This window comes from Camelus bactrianus, chromosome 19 (assembly GCF_048773025.1).
Source record: "Camelus bactrianus isolate YW-2024 breed Bactrian camel chromosome 19, ASM4877302v1, whole genome shotgun sequence".
NCBI classification, from domain to species: domain Eukaryota; kingdom Metazoa; phylum Chordata; class Mammalia; order Artiodactyla; family Camelidae; genus Camelus; species Camelus bactrianus.
The window spans coordinates 41,278,338-41,296,627 of NC_133557.1; the positions used below are offsets into that span (position 1 = coordinate 41,278,338).

At 37.4% G+C, this 18,290-nt stretch overlaps 1 protein-coding gene across 3 annotated transcripts in view; it reads left to right on the top strand.

Annotated features, from left to right (window-relative positions):
* Nucleotides 1-341: 341 nt before the first annotated feature.
* Nucleotides 342-18,290, top strand: part of SEL1L2 (SEL1L2 adaptor subunit of SYVN1 ubiquitin ligase) — a 50,598-nt gene continuing 32,649 nt past the window's right edge. For 2 of the 3 annotated variants that reach the window (XM_045508656.2, XM_010972888.3), the window contains exons 1-2: nucleotides 342-406; nucleotides 4,725-4,887. In XM_045508656.2, the coding sequence (XP_045364612.2) occupies nucleotides 357-406; nucleotides 4,725-4,887 (213 nt within the window). In that variant the 5' untranslated portion in view covers nucleotides 342-356. The remainder of the gene's footprint in view (nucleotides 407-4,724; nucleotides 4,888-18,290) is intronic. The other variant, XM_045508657.2, reaches the window with a different exon arrangement.

Genomic DNA, 18,290 nt, shown 5'->3' on the forward strand with positions numbered 1-18,290 from the left:
GTTCAAAAATAAGGAAAGAAAAATCCAAACAAATATGCCAGCACATTAACGTATTCCTTTTTAAAATATAAAGCATAGCAGGGAGGGTAGAGCTCAGTGGTAGAGCACATGCTTAGCATGCACAAGGTCCTGGGTTCAACCCCCAGTACCTCCATTAAATAAATAGACAAATAAAGCAAATTACCACCCCTCCAAATAATAAAATAAAAAAGACAGAACTCTTTTAAAATGTTTTTAAAAGGACCCACCATATAAAATACAAAACACAAAAATAGTTTTTTTTTCTTGTTTGTTCATATACAGTAGGAAAGCAAGCAAAGAAAAATACCATAGATGAAGGAGATCAGCTTTTTAAGATGGGCCTCAAGATTCTTCAGCAGTCTAAAAGCCAAAAACAGAAAGCAGAGTAAGTCTTTATCCAGCTACTTAAGTCAAGTTAAATTTCCAGGTTGAAAAAAAAATAGTCCAAAATCTAGTTTGTCATTAAAAGCCTATTGGCATGACAAATAAGCTTATATGCCCATAAGCTTTTGTTTTTAAAAGGATCAAATGGTGTTTAAAGAATCCTACAAATTATTAGCCTAAACAAGTGGGAGGACCTTATGTGAAATTGTGGTCCCTACACATTAAGTGAAATGCAGAATTAAGGCACCAATCTGAGCATTTGCACAAAAATACTCTCTTTGGCTTTAATTAGGTATTTGAAATGAAATTAAGTAGGTATTATTTGAATTTGAGTAGTTGTTTTAGAATGCTTTTTCTGCCTAACAGCATTTGTACATCACTTTATGGTTTTCAAAGTGTTTTCATGTATGTGATTCAGTTTCATCCCCTGAATGGACTTATGAGCTAACAAGAGCTTCATTTTTCTCCCTTTGAAAGTTGGGAACAGAGACTCAAGAGTGTTAAAGTGAATAATCACTATTACATAGCCGAGAAGTGGCCGAGCCGTGGCCACATGGTCTCTCTCACGTGGTCTCCATGTCCATTGTTTCTCTTTTCACTTGTCTACTTTGTCTAAATCGGAGGCATAAATAATTTCTCCCCCAAGAAGAGGGGTACATCTTGAGGTCACCCCTCCAAGTCTCTAGGTAAAACCTTGGCATCAAATCCTGGTTCTACTATTTCCTGGCTGTGTGATCCTGAGCAAGTTACATAACCACTTTGTGCACAGAAGATACAATCAAGCTCTTAGAACCATGTCTGACACATAGTAACAAGGAGATAAGTGTTTATTATTTCATTTCTATTCCTCTAATTGGTAAGTGGGAGGAGCGGGAGGAAAGAAGGCAAGAATGTCTTGAATCATAATAGAAGGAACGGACTCTGAATCCCTGACAAGGAGAACTTTTTTTGTTTTCACACAGATTAGGCATATCTGCCCCGTGGGAAGCAACCCAGAGCTCTGGTAGCCAGCCCCAGGCAGGGCAACAGCAGAATCCATGAATTTTTTCTTAAAACCCAGAGCCTTCAAGAAGAGCCTGAGAGTGTAGAGGATGCAGGCAGGGGAAAGAGGGACTCAGCTATGAACCTGATTATAACACATCACAATTTCCATTTTTGCAGCTCCTTCTTTGTGCTAGTTATTGTGGGCACTTATCTGTGAAACATTATTCATTGCTCATAGTGGTATTGTGAGACATAAATTATTATCCTCAAATTATAGAGGCAGAAATGAAAGGTCAGAAAGACTATGTGATTTTTCCAAAGTGAGACGAAAAAATAAAGGATTTTGTTCTCCTTGTAGGGAAAGTTAAATTAGAAGCTCTTTGTTCCAGCAAAGGAAACCAAGCCCAGCAAAACCTGGGCCTCATGCTAAGCGTCCGTGGGGGCTGTCATGATGAGGATGGAGTTAAATGTGACCCCAAAATTACAATCCAGCCTGACAAAAATGTCTGTCCACTTGGGTGCCACTAAGCAGGTGGGTAAGAATAGGGAATTGTCAACCTAACGGGCTAGATGAGAGAACAGTGGAGTTCTGGGAAGGGGATGGTCCCTGAGATTTCAGACTAGCTCTTCCTATGGCAGGTGAACTGAAGATGAGGGGCCCACTGGCTGTGCCCCCATCAAGTCCAAGGAAACCCTAGATTCAGCCTGATGGGACAAAATCACTCTTAGAAGGTTCCAGGTAACTATCCACTTAACCTTGACGGGTGCCTTCCTTTTTGGCCTAAAGAGTGGGGAGAAAACCCAGCCCCTGCAGGACCATCCAGCAGTGCAGGCACCTACATGCCTACCTGGTGTCATTCAGTCTCAGGCTTTCTTCCCCAGCCTGTCATGCCTTCCCCTTGCCCAAGAGCCAGAAGAATAGCTTATTTTTGCAGCAGCATAGACATGAGTGGGTACATAAAGCTGAGTCTCTTGGCCCTTCTGAGTTGGTAGCAATGGAGAACTGAAACCAAATCTGCTCATATCAAAAGACCCCAAGAGTTTGTGGGCAAGATGTGTGAAATTCCTTTAGTTTTCATGATGGTCTGTTCTCCAGTTGAGCCAGTGACATGGACTATAGCCATCTCTAAGGTTCCTTTTGGCTCATCCACACCCACATCTTGGTCTAATCCATTTATTCAGCCTCTTTGTACTATAAGGGGGAAGCTGTTGAACAAGTCAGTGCTGTTAGAAGTACAGGTGTTGAGCAAGCAGATGTCAGGGAGGCACAAACTTGTCTGAAGGAGTCAAGAAGCCTCTGATGGCATCTAGGCTTAACTGACATTAAGAATTATTCCCCATCAGCAAAGAAGGTTTGGGATAAGCTGCTGCCCTACACCAAGTTCCTGATGTGTCCTAGAGATGCATTTAGCCTCCTCCTTCCCCAGCACACACCTGAGCATCCAGTGCCAGGTCCTTCAGAGATAATCTAGGTACCTAACTGAAATTCTTTTTGAGGAATCTGCCCCTACTGCCCAGTTTCTCCTACTTTTTCCTCCTTGGGGATTGCAGTCCAGATGTAAATGCACCTAATTTACTGACATCTTTCTCAGGCCCTGGGTTCTGCTTCTGGTATTCCAGAATACCACCTTGGACTTTCCTGACAGGGCACCTGGATACCCACCCCTCGCTTGGAATCAAAGACACCTAGAGGCATTGGTTTTGCAAACTTTCACTGCCCCAGGGCTAGCGACTGCATGTACTGCTGGTCCCCTTAGCCCGTATCAGGCTTCTCTGCCCTGCACCATGTTGGTATCTTTCTGGTCCCAGCAGGCTATGTGGCTGCAGCAGTATGCCATGTGACAGAAGAGCTCCCAAGAGCCTGCATCCTGGTGTCTTGTCTGTCCTTGGATGCCAGACATTTACATTCATTGACCTTTGAGAACTTCTGTCTCATTATTTGCCTTCTGGTCCCCAGAACCTCAGCTTGCTTTGACCATGACTAGTTTCTTGCTCGACTTCCTGGCTTCCTTTTGTTCCACTGGAATCTACTCTCTGTTTTGCCCTCCAGGACCCTATTTTGTACCTGGATGTCACTGTGTCCTAGCTCTTTTTGCTTATTCTATTCTGCTCCAGCCTTTGACCAAGAGCATCTTATTGTAGCATCAGCATGGATAGGGGTATATAAAGCTGAGTCTCCTGATCCCTCTGAATTGGTAGCTATGGTAGCTTTGTGTGTTTGTTCCTGTGTTTGAGCCAAGGTCACAGGCAGAGGTTAATGCTTTCTGGTCTTACCACTACCAAAAGGGAAGTTGTAAAAGTAAAAATAAATCCCCAAAGCACTGTCTGTCTCCAACACAAGTTTTGACCTTGCAAGGTTCTGCATCATTACTTGTTATACAGATTAGGTCCAGGTGACTTTTGGCCAGGTCTCATAAAATGCACTGTGAGGCAATCCTATGGTATCTGTATTTGTAATCACTAAACTTTCACATAATTTACCCACTAATTATAGGAGAACAATTACAATGTTACAAAACTTTAGAATCTATGCAACAGTCATCATAATAATGATAATGATAATAGGCAAATTTATTGAGTACTTACTCTGTATCACGCAGTATGCCAAGCATTTCACATGGATTATCTCACTGAATCTTCCCAACAACCCTGTGCTGTTATTATCCTCATTCCATAGATGAGAGAGGCACAGAGAAGTTAAGTAATTTGCCTAAAGCTCTCCAACTAATTAGTGGTGGAACCAGGATTTGAACCCTGTCAGCCAGACTCTACAGCCCTAAAAACCATTAAGGTTTTGTTTGGTTATTGTTTTTCCACACAGTCTGGCTTTGCTGTGCTGAAGAATATGTTCTATTTTAGAAAGTTACTTTGAAATGTGAAAAAGACAGTTGTTCTCATGATGGTAACTTCCTAGATATGACATTCCAGTTTTAATATTTTTTAATTGATTTTGATTATGTTGTTATGTATTTCAGAGTTCACTTTATAAAACAAGCTCTCATAACTAATGGGAGTCGCCATGGGAGAGTTCACTATTTTAGGGCAAGTGCCCAAATTTTTCACTTCACTTGGTCTATAAGCTTGAAGCATGATGTATCCTAAACACTTATCTTTTTCAGTAGCTTCATTAGTTTTCAGATATCATTTAAATACTCTCAGACTGATCAAAGCCTGAAAAAAATCTACTGGTCTAGAGATGTAATGGACTTTAGCTAAACTGTATGGTTAGTAGCAATGACAACTGGTCCTGTTGTTAGAGAGAAGTAATATGAAGGGGGGAGCAGAAATTTGCACTTTTGATAACCAAACTTCTAATGTCATATTCTTTGAAACAGAGCCTACCTACTCTTTGCCAAAGCAGCCGACATGGGAAACTTGAAAGCTATGGAGAAAATGGCTGATGCTTTGCTATTTGGAAATTTTGGCACGCAGAATATTACAGCAGCGATCCAGTTGTACGAGTCCTTGGCCAAAGAAGGATCATATAAAGCCCAAAATGTGAGTTTTGAAAGAAGTGTAAACCTTAAATAGCTACCTCCTGAAATAAGTATAGACAACAAGTGGAAGGAGCTGGGCCTCCACCGCGTGAGCCCAGGCTGGGGGAGTTACTGCAGGGCCCTGAACGCGGTGTTCCTGTCAGGGCAGGGCAGAGACGGGGCCCAGGGCAAATTCCTCCAGCCCCTGACGACTTCCAGGAGTGGAGCTGAGCTGCTCTCTACTCCACCTTCCCATCTGCCACGTCCATTTTTGGAGGACTCGCACCATTGGTGCGAGTTTTGAAATAATGTGAGAACTCCAAACCTCTAACGTGGTTAAATTTTAAATAAAATATATTCACCTCTACAAAGAAATACAGAACTAAATCCATTACCTTAGGATGATGTTTGCCTGGTTTTTATACTTCAAATATTTTTATCAGCTATACATATTCACTTTTCTATTTTAATAAATGTATTTCATTTTATCCCAAGAAAACATAAGCATTTCACAGAAAATCTGGGAAACAGGAAAAAAAAAAAAAGCCTTTCACAAGCCAACCATCCTGACTCGGCTACTATTAGGACCGCTTTGTATTTTTGCTTGGCTTCTTCCTCTGTGCTCCTCTCTACATCATCGTAATCACAAAGCAAATTCATATATCATTTTTGTTTCTGGCTACTTTCTTTTTTTCTTTTCTTTTTTTTTTTTTTTTTTTTCCGGCTACTTTCACTTAATGCTAAAGCAAAAGTAGATTTGCAGGTTGCTGGTCTTTTTAATGAAAACATTCCTTTCTGATTACAAAAGAAATTTATGCTGATTACAATAAAAACTTGTGCATTCGGAAAGTATGAGGAAGAAAGTGAAAGTTGTCTAAAATCTTTCCTCCAGAAATCATTTTTGTTACCATCCAGTAAAGGGCAGAAGCTAGACTTCAGAGTAAGACAGATTTAAGTTCAAATCCACTCTTACCGGATAGCCACCTAACAAAACCCTTTCCTCCTCTTCTGTGAGAAGACCTCAATGAAAACTTGACCTTTGGTTCTCTCTCTACTTTTGTCTCCCTGGTAATATGATAAAAGTGTTAACTCTGTTTCTGGGTGGTGTTGCTTACGATTGAAATGACCTGATTGGTAAACTACCTTTGGACTGAGAGAAAGTGTAACGATCAATAAAGACCTGACGGTGGTAGTGATTCTTATGGGGACCCCAGACACTCTGCCCATGGAGTCCCATGCAGTTGTTACATGGGGCATGAGGCTTTTATTTCAGGGTGACATATGTCAGAAGGGCCCAGATGATGGCCGCTGGAGGACTGGGTAACCTGCTGCAAGGACTCCCACAGACAGGAAGGCCTGACACTGCCCTGCTGGCAACTGTGGTTCCTGTACTACCTCCACCTGAGTAGATGGTGGCAGATGTCCCCTGTGGGAGTCTTGTGTGTCTGTATGTTTATTTCATCCAGAAGTTGAACCAGAGGACCTTTTATGGGTGGGGCAACCTCTCTAATTTTCATCTGTAGAGTGAGGATACTGATAAAACACCGGGTGCGGTGTCTGTTTGGTTCACTGCTGTTATGTCTGCAATGCTTGGGACAAAAAAACCTAAGTTGAATGCTGAATTAATGGTGAATGAATTAACAGAGTCGTAAGGATTAAAATAATGTATGAGGGCACTCAATTCCACACCTGGAACTTTGTAATCATTTATCATAAAGAAAAGATACAAATATTATTATTACACTCACTATTATTCTTCTAGAATTTTTTCCATAATGATGTTGGAATTTTTTTTATAATAATGAGACATAATTTAATTGCTGTTTCTTAATTTGCTCTTTATTTGGTTGAAAATATATTATAGACATCTTTCCCTGTGAATACACCCAATATTTGCTTAATCAAAAATACAAAAAGTTCCAAGACAGACCAAATGTTACCATCATGTCCACCACTAAAAATAATATTACCTAATTCCTTTCCAAACTTGTGAACACGTACTTTATTTTCAGTGGGCATATTAATTAATTAAGTCAAATGTTGTTTCTTAGACACTTACTATGTGCCGCACATAATCTTGTTGATGGGGAGAAAAAGATTAATAGGTCAAAGTCCTTATGGGCCAATCTGAAATATAAACAAATAATTGCAGCACAAGTTAGGTGGACTAGAGTTAAGGTATGCATCAAGTGCTTTAGGCACAGAAAAGAGTCTGACTGGTTTTGCCTGGGAGAGTTAGGGAACGCTACAAGGAAGAAGAGATATTTGCACCCAGTCTGGAATATCAGATATAGGCAACAGGAAAGATTTGTTCTGTATTTAAATAAAGTACTCGATACAAAGTCAAAATACTACTCCCAGAAAAGAAATTCCAAATTAACATAGTTGGTACATGAAACTGAAAACTTAGAGCTGAGATCAGGGTTTCACGCCACACACTCTTAGTTAGAATGGTTCTATTGCATGGCCACAGACCGCCTGTCTGTCTAGTACATGTATGTTTGGTCTCAGGAGGACAAGAAGTCAAAATCTGGGTGAGGACAAACTTATCACCTGAAAGGTGGCTGACATAGATCTAATACGCAAAATTCAGCCACACTGTTTATTGAAATGCTGCAATACTGGTTGGAAAAAAGTCTCTGGCCCATGCTCCTCTTACGCTCTCCCTGACCACCTGACCTCCCTTATTCCTCACTCAGACTCCCCTTCCTCCCTTCAACTCCCCCAGATGCCAAAGTGTTAACACCTGGAAGGGCAGGGAGCCTACAGGACAGTGGATTCCATTCTGAATTTTGACTATCATTCCTTCGTTACTATAGGAAATCTGTTTCTGATAGCAAGCCTTCTTGCAGTTGATTTATCTCCTTGTACAAAGAACAGTTAAAGATACAAATGAACTACAAACAATGCTTAGTTCAATGACTGGTTGTTGGGACCAGGCTGGCCACATGCCATATAGATCCCAACTTTAATGGGACTGGCCAGGTGGCCACCTTTCCTCTTAGGCTGTTTGTGCAAACCTGACACAGAAATCCTACTGCACTGGTAGGAAATATTGCTCGGAACTGTGAGGACAGCATAGCAACAGAAATGTGCTAAAGAAGCTGGAAAGTATCCTGAGAATGACAATGAAAGAGAGACAGAGGTCAAGATAGAGAGAAAGAGAATGAAGAGAATGAAGACACCTATCTCTTAAGAACAACCAGAAGTACTGAAATGTAATACATGGGAGAGGCCTGGAGTGTTAAGAGAGCTAGCAGAGACCTGATTAACAAGGAAAAACAGAAAAGATATGAACTCAGATTATAAAGTGGCATTGAGGGGATGGGGGAAGACATGCAGTTTCAGGCTGTGTGTAAAGGGGAAGCTGGATGGGGGGAAAGAGGCATAATTTCTTCTTCTCATGAACCATGACTGGTTCATCTCACAAAAATCCAAATAAACTGAAGGAAATCCTGATAAGGGCAACAAAAGCAAAAAAGATTATGAACAGAGTGCTTTGACTTGATTTTCAGAGAATCCATTAACAAATGGAGTAGTCTTCATGAAAATGGTGGCAATTGAAGAAATAACAAACAAAAACAACTTTAGAGGAACTCCTATAAGATATTGTACTATACCAGCCGGAGGTAAATAGGTTAGGTATTTTTTCTTTCTCTGATTCTTATTTAGGAAGGAGAAATTCAGAATTAGAAAGACTCACTTTTTTTCTTGATATTGATAAACTGTTTCCATAGAAAATTTGTCTGTTAATTTGCCAAACAAGAAGGTAGGGCTTAAACCTCATTTGCTTTAAGAACCAAGAAATGGATCATTCACATTTTATCACCTTAAAATTAATTTAATCATGGGAATAATTAGTACTGTGCTACTAGTGGAAAAAAATGATTTTAAGTAGCAACCGAATAATCACTTTGCTAATTCTAAGATTATCTGTGTAGTGCATTTCTTTTTGATGTTAATGATCTTTCTGTATTAAGGGTACAAAAAGGATCTGAGTCGTTCAGTAGAGTTGACTCACACTTTGTTTGCTGTTCAATTTAAACTAAAAGTAATGACTACAGATGCTTTCAAGCCTCATACATGATTATAATAAATGCTTAATCTTCTTTCTCTTTTAATAATTTCTTATAAAAAGTAAAAGGAGGAATATTTACTTTTTAAATTGTTATTATGGAACCTGAGTAATTTACTTTGAAATATAATAAAAATCCTCTACATTTAACTCTTATCATTCAAATCCCAGCTACTATAACAATGGTTGAGTTCACAGTCTTATAAACAAATCTAATTTGCAGGGCTTGACCTTTAAAAATGAGAGAAAGTGTCATTGATGTCACCACTAAGATGTGGCTTCCCTTATATCTCAACATTACTCTTTTCTGGATTAAGATTTAATCATTCTCAGGGACATTATTCTGTACACCAGAAATTGACACATTGTAACTGACTATACTTCAGTTTAAAAAAAAAAAAAGAAAAGAAAAGAGACAAAACAAATTTTAATGATTTAATCATTCTACAATCCATCTCATTTCACCTCAGCCTTATCTCAGAAAAGACCAAAGACCAAAAACTGATTACTGTAAAGTTGTTAGATGACAATGTGCAACTGTAAATAAGACAGCCCTGACTATAATCAGCATATTTACTACATGACTGCTCATAACATCTTTTGTCTTCCTTTACTGCCTGCCATGCTTTAAGCAGTGAAAAAAAAAAAAGTTGAAACCTCCAGAGAATTAATTCAAATCATTCATTGTTATTTTTCTGCTAAAGAGAGAGAAAGCATGCTCTTTAAGCTGATTATTTGAAGCTGGGAAAATCATGGTTTCAGTCCTTATTTTCTAGAATGAGCTTTATACAGAGAAAGCTCTCCTCTCCAATCACAGGATGAAAATTAACTCCCACACAATCCGCTTCACAACTTTATGACCTCACAATTTTCTCCAAAAGGATCAGGCCAAAAAGTGTGGTAGGCTACTCACAAAATGATACGCTTTTGGCAAAAGCATCTTAAAATACAAGCTCACCTGAGTAGAACGGTATCTTCATTTTCTTCTATAAAGGTCTATTTATTTGTTTACTAACAAAGTTTCTACATAAACAAAATTCTAAATTGAGCAGAATCAAAAACTGCTAAGAGTTACAAGAAAAAGAAATTATTTAGCCAAGAACATTGGCTACAGACATCCTCACAAGGAGCCGATTTAGCTGTTTTGAATATAACTGCAAGGGTTAGAGGAGTACCAGGATTCCAGATGCCTTCATTTGTAATAACAGCCTTTATAATCAACTTTCCAAAAAAGGGAACCTTTGAGACTAAAGAGGAATTGTCAGAATCAGAAGATTTTTTTTTTACAGTTTATGGATTAAGTAGATTACATAAAATATACTTGTAAAGCACATTAGAGCAATTATGCTTTTAAGAACTGAGCTTTGCAGTTAATTCCTAAATTTAAAAAGTAACATAGTTCTTTGTCCTTGAAACTATAATTAAAAGTATAAGAAACTATTTATTTTCTGTTTTTGATTGAATTTTCAGACCTTGTTGTATCTTAATTTTAGGGAGACCTTTAACAAAGTCTTGCATGATGTTCTTATGAGCTAGATGAAAAAAGTAGAAATGTGGGCTTTGATGATGGTCGGTAAAGACAATAGATTAGTCAATTGATGACATTGTGAAAGCAAGTCTGGCAGTCCACTGCGGGACACTGCCTATGACCCTGTGCTCTTCAAATATTCCATTAACTATTAGATTGAATGTTAATACCAAATTGCTTTTTAATATGAAGCATGGAAAGAAAGGCATATTACCAATGATACGCATAACAGTATGGAATGAACTTCTAAAAATAGTGACAGGAATGATAATGATAAAGCTACAAATGAGTAGAACATGGAATATACTAGAACACCAAAACAGACTATTACAACTATTGTCTGCCAAAAAATAGTGTTAAGACTCTGTTGAGAAGAGGAGTGAGGAGGAAAAAACAAGAAAGTGATATAGATGACAAATCGCCGACTGTCATATAGCAAATCTGTAGCTAACGTGTGAAGTATGTGAATTAATACCAAGTAGTAGCAGCTTATCAGGAGTTGTAATGGTGGCAATTATCAGAAGAAAACAGCTAAAATAATTAAAAGTGGGTATCTATGGAGAGAACAGGGAGTAGCCTAGAAAGGAGCAGGGTACTGATGTTTATATTTTAAGCCCTCAGAAGTATTAGAATTTTAATTTTAATACATATGCATCTCTTAGTTTGATAACAAATACATAAAAAGTTAAATTTAGGTATTAACCCCCCCCCCATAAAAGGAATTACATTTACAGTAAAAACCGGAAGTTCTCTCCCACTAAAAGGGAACCAGCATCTTTGGAAAATGTCCATGTCCAGGTGTGGGGCAAGAAATGTGCAAGATGATGTGGAAACGTCTTATCCTACCTGATAGCAAGGAAGCTGTCAGAAAATACGACGGCCGTAACCAAAAGACCAAGACAACTCAAATAAGCACCACTGACTAAAGATGGAACAATTGAGTGCCAAGGTGAATAATGACCACAATAGTCTGAAATACCTCAAATGTACCTATATCCATTAGTTCATGATGATACTTGGAAACAACACTCCTTAATCACCTTGGAGGATGTTAGAGAACCAATCTCCTCGTTTTAAAAACTGATAAAGGGAAAGGCTCAAACATTTATCTTGACCATTCTTCACAAACTATACCTAAGAATATAGGAGACAAAGGAAAGTTTTTCTTTAAAAAATTATTCCAGCTAATAAATGAGGAAGAAATGATAGAATTAGAATGATATCTTTTTGTCAACCCTAATAAATCAACCCTGGGCAATGGTCATCAGTGGCTGCTAAAGTCACAAAGTAGAGACAAGAAATTATGTACCTCCTGATGGAAATACATAAGTCTTTCTATAAGATCTTTATTCTTGCCAAACAAATTCTGCCTAAGGTTGATCAAGCCTCTAAATATACCAGTTTATAAAAAATATAGTACTGTGATCAGCAAAATGCAGACTAAGTGTGACTCTACAGGAGGAATGACTGGTTTTTTCAAGAACAACAACAACAAATTACAAGGAGAAAAGAGGTGGGTAAGAAACTTACAGATTAAAAAAGATTTGATACTTGCCACCCAATTGCAAATGTATTGGCCATATTTGGATCCCAATTCAAAGAAACTTTAAAAAAAATGAAAAGAAAAATAAAGAAATTTATAAGGCAGTTGGGCAGATAGAAATACGGATTAATGATATTAACAAATTACTATTAATGGCTTTAGGTAAATAATGGTACTATCGTTTTGCTTTTAAAAGGTGTTTTCTTTTAGAGGCACATACTTAACTATTTATAGATGAAATATATATTGTCATATATGTATTCATTGATGAAATATTTACTTCAAAATAAACTGTATGGTTAGGGAAAATGGGTTTGGGTATAAGTGCAGCAAGACTGGCCAAATTAATAATGGATAATGAAATTGGGTGATAGATCATATGTGTTTTTTATATTACTCTATTTACATTTACATGTTTTAAATATTCTATAATAAAAAGAAAAAATAGATGAAATGGGTATTAGACCTTGGTATTAATAACTAAGAGAAGCGAGCTGTCTCCACACCCTTGTGGCTTTTGTTGAGCAATATGGCATTTCCCCCCCTCCCAAAATAGCCGTGGCAATATTTCTAGTCGACATGCTATTTCATATCCCTAGTCAACATCATCAAAAAGTGGAGTCTATTTTCCCTCTCCTTGTATGCAGGGGGCTTGTGACTACTTCAAACAATAGAGTTTGCTAGAAGTAATGCTACACCATTTTGCAGGATAAGTCATAAAAACGATACAGCTCTGCCTGGTTTTCTTTCTCTCAGGATGGTCACTCTTGGAACCAAGCTAGCATGTTTTGAGGAAGCTCGTAATAGGAGAGGTCACACTTTGGTGTTCTGGTCATTAGCCTCTGCTAAGGTCTCAACCAACAGCCAGCATTAGCTGCCAGACATGTGAATGAACAAGAATTCAGCACATGGCAGCACCAGCCTTTGAGTCTTCCAACTAAGGCCCCAATATCATGGATCAGAGAAAAGCCATCCCCACTCTGCTTTGGCCAAATTCTTGACGCACTGAATCCTTAAGCATAATAAATGGTCATTTTAAGCCACCAAGTTTCTGGGTAATTTGTTACACAGCCATAGTAACTGGAACAAAGACACTGACATTCAGAATTGTAAGGGAAGATTGCACTTTTCTCAGAAGCACCTGAAACAGAGTTCAGCAATTTTACATCTATCTGCAGTGAGCTCAAAGCTCTTGGCCCCATTCAGTTCCATCCCTGTGTACTGAGAGAACTTATAAGTGATGTCACTGCCAACTTGTCAATGATTTTGAGTGACTAAAGAGGACAAGAAAGGAACCACAAGGCCTGGAGACTATCAAATTCTGCAAACCACACATAGTGCTGGCGAGTTTGATGTGTAAGATTCTCCATCATATTTTCAAAATGTTTGTTGTGAAAACCCCATAAAGTGAAGCAGTACTGTTTGTCAAGCTGCATAAGTTCACTGAGAAAAATTTGTATTAATTTTACAGGGTAGCTAGGCTAAGAAATCTGAAAAATGTGTTAGGGTGATAATCCCATATTTTATCCATTATAAGACAGCATTAACTATATGTTAGATATGTTTAAAATGTAAGTTATAATTGTATTGTGTGTTTTTATTATAAAAATATGTTGAATTTTGTCAAATTATTTTTCTGCATGAATTAAAATGATCATTTTTTCCCTTTTATTCTATCAGTGTGGTACAGTAGTCTGTTGGTATTCATGGGGGATTCATTCCAGGACCCCCTACAGATACCAAAAATCCACAGATGCTCAAGTCCCTTATGTAGAAAGGTGTAATGTTTGCATATAACCTATGCACATCCTCCTGTATACTTTAAATCATCTCTAGATTACTTACAATACCAAATACAAAGTAAATTTTATGTAAATAGTTGCCAGCAAACAGTAAATTTAAGTTTGCTTTTAGGAAATTTCTGGACTTTTAAAAATGGTTTTGAACTGCAGTGACTGAATGTGGATGTGGAACCCGTCAGATACAGAGGCCCAACTGTATATATTTCAACAGTTTCCTATGTTGAATCATCCTTGCATTCTAGGAATAAATGCCATTTGATCATGATGTGCAATCCATTTAATGTGCTCTTAAATTCTGTTTGCTAGTATTTTGTTGAAGATTTTTTTTATCAGTATGTATCAGGGATATTGGTCTGTCGTTTCCTATTCTTGTGGTGTCTTTGTCTGGCTTTAGTATCAGGGTAATGACGGCCTCATAAAAAAAAAGTTTGAAAGTGTTCTCTACTCTAGAGTTTTTTGGAAGAGGTTGAAGAGGATTGATGGTATTCTTTAAATATTTGGTAAAATTTTCCTATGAAGCCATCAGGTCCTGGGCTGTTCTTTGTAGAAGATTTTGACTACTGATTTAATCTTTCTAGTCACAGATCTGTTTAGATTTTCTATTTCTTTATGATTCAATCTTCATAAATTCTATGTTTCTCTATTCATTTCTTCCAGATTATCCAATTTTTGGTGTATAATTGTTTATAGTACTCTCTTATAATCATTTTTATCTCTGTGGCATCAATTGTAACGTCTGTATCCTCTGTCTCCTCTGATTTTTGTATTTTGGGCCTTTTTTTCCTAAGTCTAAGCATCTGTTAATTTTATTCATCTTTGAAAAAACTTACTCTTAGTATTATTGATTTTTTTCCTACTGTTTTTTACTCTCTGTTTAGTTTTTCTTTAGTCTTTATTATTTCCTTCCTTTTTACTAACTTTGGGTCTAGTTCATTTTACTTTTTATAGTTCCTTGCAGTGTAGAGTTGAGTTGTCAATTTGAGATCTTTTTATAAAAGTAGGTTTTTATCTCTATAGACTTCCTCTTAGTACTGCTTTTGCTGTATTGCGTAAGTTTTGTTATGTTGTATTTTGGTTTTCATTTGTCTCAAGATATTTTCTAATTTTTCTTGTGATTCTTCTTTGACCCGTTTTTTATTCAAGAGTGTGTTGCTTAATTTCTGCATATTTGTGAATTTTCTCGTTTTCTTTCTGCTATTGATTTCTAGTTTCATTCCACATACTCAGAAAAGATACTTGGTATTTGTTTTGTGACCTAACATATGATCTATCCTGGAGAATTTTCTATGTGCTCTTGAGAAGAACTTGTATTCTGCTGTAGTTGAGGAGAGTGTTTGGTATATGTTTGCTAGTTCTAATTAGTCCATAGTATTGTTCAACTCCTCTGTTTCCTTACTGATCTTCTGTCTGGTTGTTCTATTCATTATTGAAAGTGGGAAATTAAAATTTCTTACTATTATTGTGTCACTATCTATTTCTCCTTTCAATTCTGTAAATGTTTGCTTCATATATTTGGGTACTCTGCTTTCCTGATTTTGTTTAGTTGTTTATATATGTTCTCTTGTAGCACTTTGAGCTTAAGATGATTATTTTGAATTATTTGGTAATTTACATATCTCCATTTCTTTAGGGTAATTTTAAAGATTTATTTTATTCCTTTGGGCCATATTTCCCTGTTTCTTCATCACTTTGTTATTTGTTTGCTGTGATTTATGCATTTGGAGAAACAGCCACCTCTCCCAGTCTTTATGGACTAGATCCATACATATTTATAATGGTTATATCTTCCTGGTGAATTGCCCCTTTTATCATTATATAATGTCCTTTGCCACTTGTGACAGTTTTTGACTTAAAGTCTGTTTTGCCTGACATAAATGTGATCATCCCTCTTTTTTAGTTATTATTTGCATAGAATATCTTTTTCCATTCTTTTGCTTTCAGCCCATGTGTGACTTTATATTTAAAGTGAGTCTTCTATAGACAGCATAAAGTTGGATCTTGTTTTTTATCCTTTCAGCCACTCTGTGTTTATTGATTGAGGAAGTTTAATTCATCTACATTTATAGTAATTACTGACAGGGAAAGACTCTCACTTTTGCCATTTTGTTTATTATTTTCTATTTGTCTTATACTTACTTTGTTACTCTATCCCTCTCTTGATGCCTTCCTTTGTCTTTCATTCATTTTCTTGTAGTGGCATGCTTTAATTCCCTTCTCATTTTTTTGTGTGCATCTTCTATAGGTATTTTCCTTGTAGTTACCATGAGATTACACAAAACATGTTATTACAATCTATTTTAAACTGATATCAACTCAACTTCAATCACATGCACTCTGCTCTCCTCCCACTTTATGTTGTCAATGACACAAATCATACTTTTTATATTTTGTATCCATTAACGTAGTTTTTTGAGCTATAGTTATCTTTTATGCTTATATCTCTTAAATTCTATATCAGAATTAAAAATGATTTATACCACCAGTATGGCATTACAGGATCCTGTTTGTCTGCATATTTATTATTACCAGAGAGCTTTATATTTTTGTGTGCTTTTGTGTTGCTGGATAACATCCTTTCATATTAACTTGAAGGATTCCCTTTAGAAGTCCTTGTAAGGCAGATTTAGTGGTGATGAACTCCCTCAGCTTTGGTTTATCTGGTAAGCTCTTTATTACTCTTTCATTTTTGAAGGTCAGTTTTGCCAGATATGGTATTCTTGGTTGAGAGCTTTTTCCTTTCAGCATTTTGAATATATCTTCCCATGCCCTTCTGGCTTACCATATTTCTGCTGAGAGATCTGTTCATAATCTTATGGAAACTCTCTTGTTGACAAGTCTCTTTTCTCTTGCTGCATTCAACGTTCTCTCTATGTCTTTGAGTTTTGAGAATTTAATTATAATATGTCTTGATGTGGGCCTCTTTGAGTTCATCCTGGTTAGAGTTCTTTGGACTTGAATTTGGACACCCATTTCCTTCCGTAGGTTTGGGAAGTTTTCAGTCAATATTTCTTAAAATAAGCTCTCTGCCCCTTTTTCTCTCACTTTTCCTGCGACACTCATAATGTGCATATTGTTCAGTTTGTTGGTGCCACTTAAGTCCTTTAGGCCTCCTTCATTTTTCCTTATTCTTTTTTCTTTTTGTTCCTCTGACTGTCATATCAAATGACCTTATTCAAGTTCACTGATTCTTTCTTCTGCTTGGTCAAGTCTATTGTTGAACCCCTCTAGTGAAATTTTAAATTCTGTTATTGTATTCTTCAGCTCCAGAATTTCTGTAAGGTCTTTTTTTAATAGTTTCTCTTTGTTGATATTCTCATTTTGTTCAGGCACCACTTTCCTGATTTTGTTTTGTTGTTTATATGTGTTCTCTTGTAGCACTTTGAGCTTAAGATGATTATTTTGAATTATTTGGTAATTTATATATCTCCATTTCTTTAGGGTAATTTTTAAGATTTATTTTATTTCTTTGATTGGGCCATATTTCCCTGTTTCTTCATCACTTTGTTATTTGTTTGCTGTGATTTATGCATTTGGAGAAACAGCCACCTCTCCCAGTCTTTGTGGACTGGATTTGTACAGAGGAAGGCCTTCACAATAAACATGGCTAGAGATTCTGGAGGGCTCTCAAATATTTTCTGAAGTTGTATCTTCTCTGGGCTTGGGTTTGTAATTTCCTAATTAGAGTAGTTTGCTGGTTTCTTTTTCGGAAATTTGTAATCTCTTGCTCTCTCTGATGTCTGTCTGTGGTACTGCGGGTTTTCTGGTGTTGCAACAAGCTTCTAAGCTCTTTTTTGTACTTAGGGGCCTCCAGCATCTAAAGCATGCCAGCTCTGTCAGTGCTCCAAGTCAGATGAGATAAAAGCCAGATCTTTGAGCAGCCTCTCTTCAAAAGCCAGAATTCCCGTTCCATTTTTCTCTTTCCTTTCCAAAGTTGAAGCCATGAGCTAGGCTCTGCCTTCTGATTGTGCCAAGTTGTGCTGGCTGCCATCTGCAGTGCAGTTCTCTGGTGCTGCAACAATCTACTGAGCTCTTTGGTTCTCAGCAGCCCCTGGGGAATCCAAAGTTTGTTCGTTCCCCATTAGCACCCTGTCAGGCAAGACAGAAACCAGTCCCTCAGGCACTACCCCCAAAAGCTAGAACATTGGACCCCTTCCACTCTTCTGTTTCCCTCCCAGGGGAGAAGCTCCAAATTGGACTTTTTCTCCTGATTACACCAAGCTGTGCTGGCTTGGAAACGGAGTGACTGCAGATTAAATAACATGGCTTTTCTGATCTACTTCAATGGCCTGTTCTTTGTTTTGAACTTGATTTCTTAACTGGTTTCTGGAGTTCTCATAAAGGCTTTTTGGACTGTATATTATTGCTAAATTGGAGGAACGGAGTCTGGGGCTTCCTATTCCACCATTTTGCTCTGTATTCAGACTTTCACTTTTTATCCAATATAGTTCTTCTTGTTCAAACTTTTTATATTCATCAC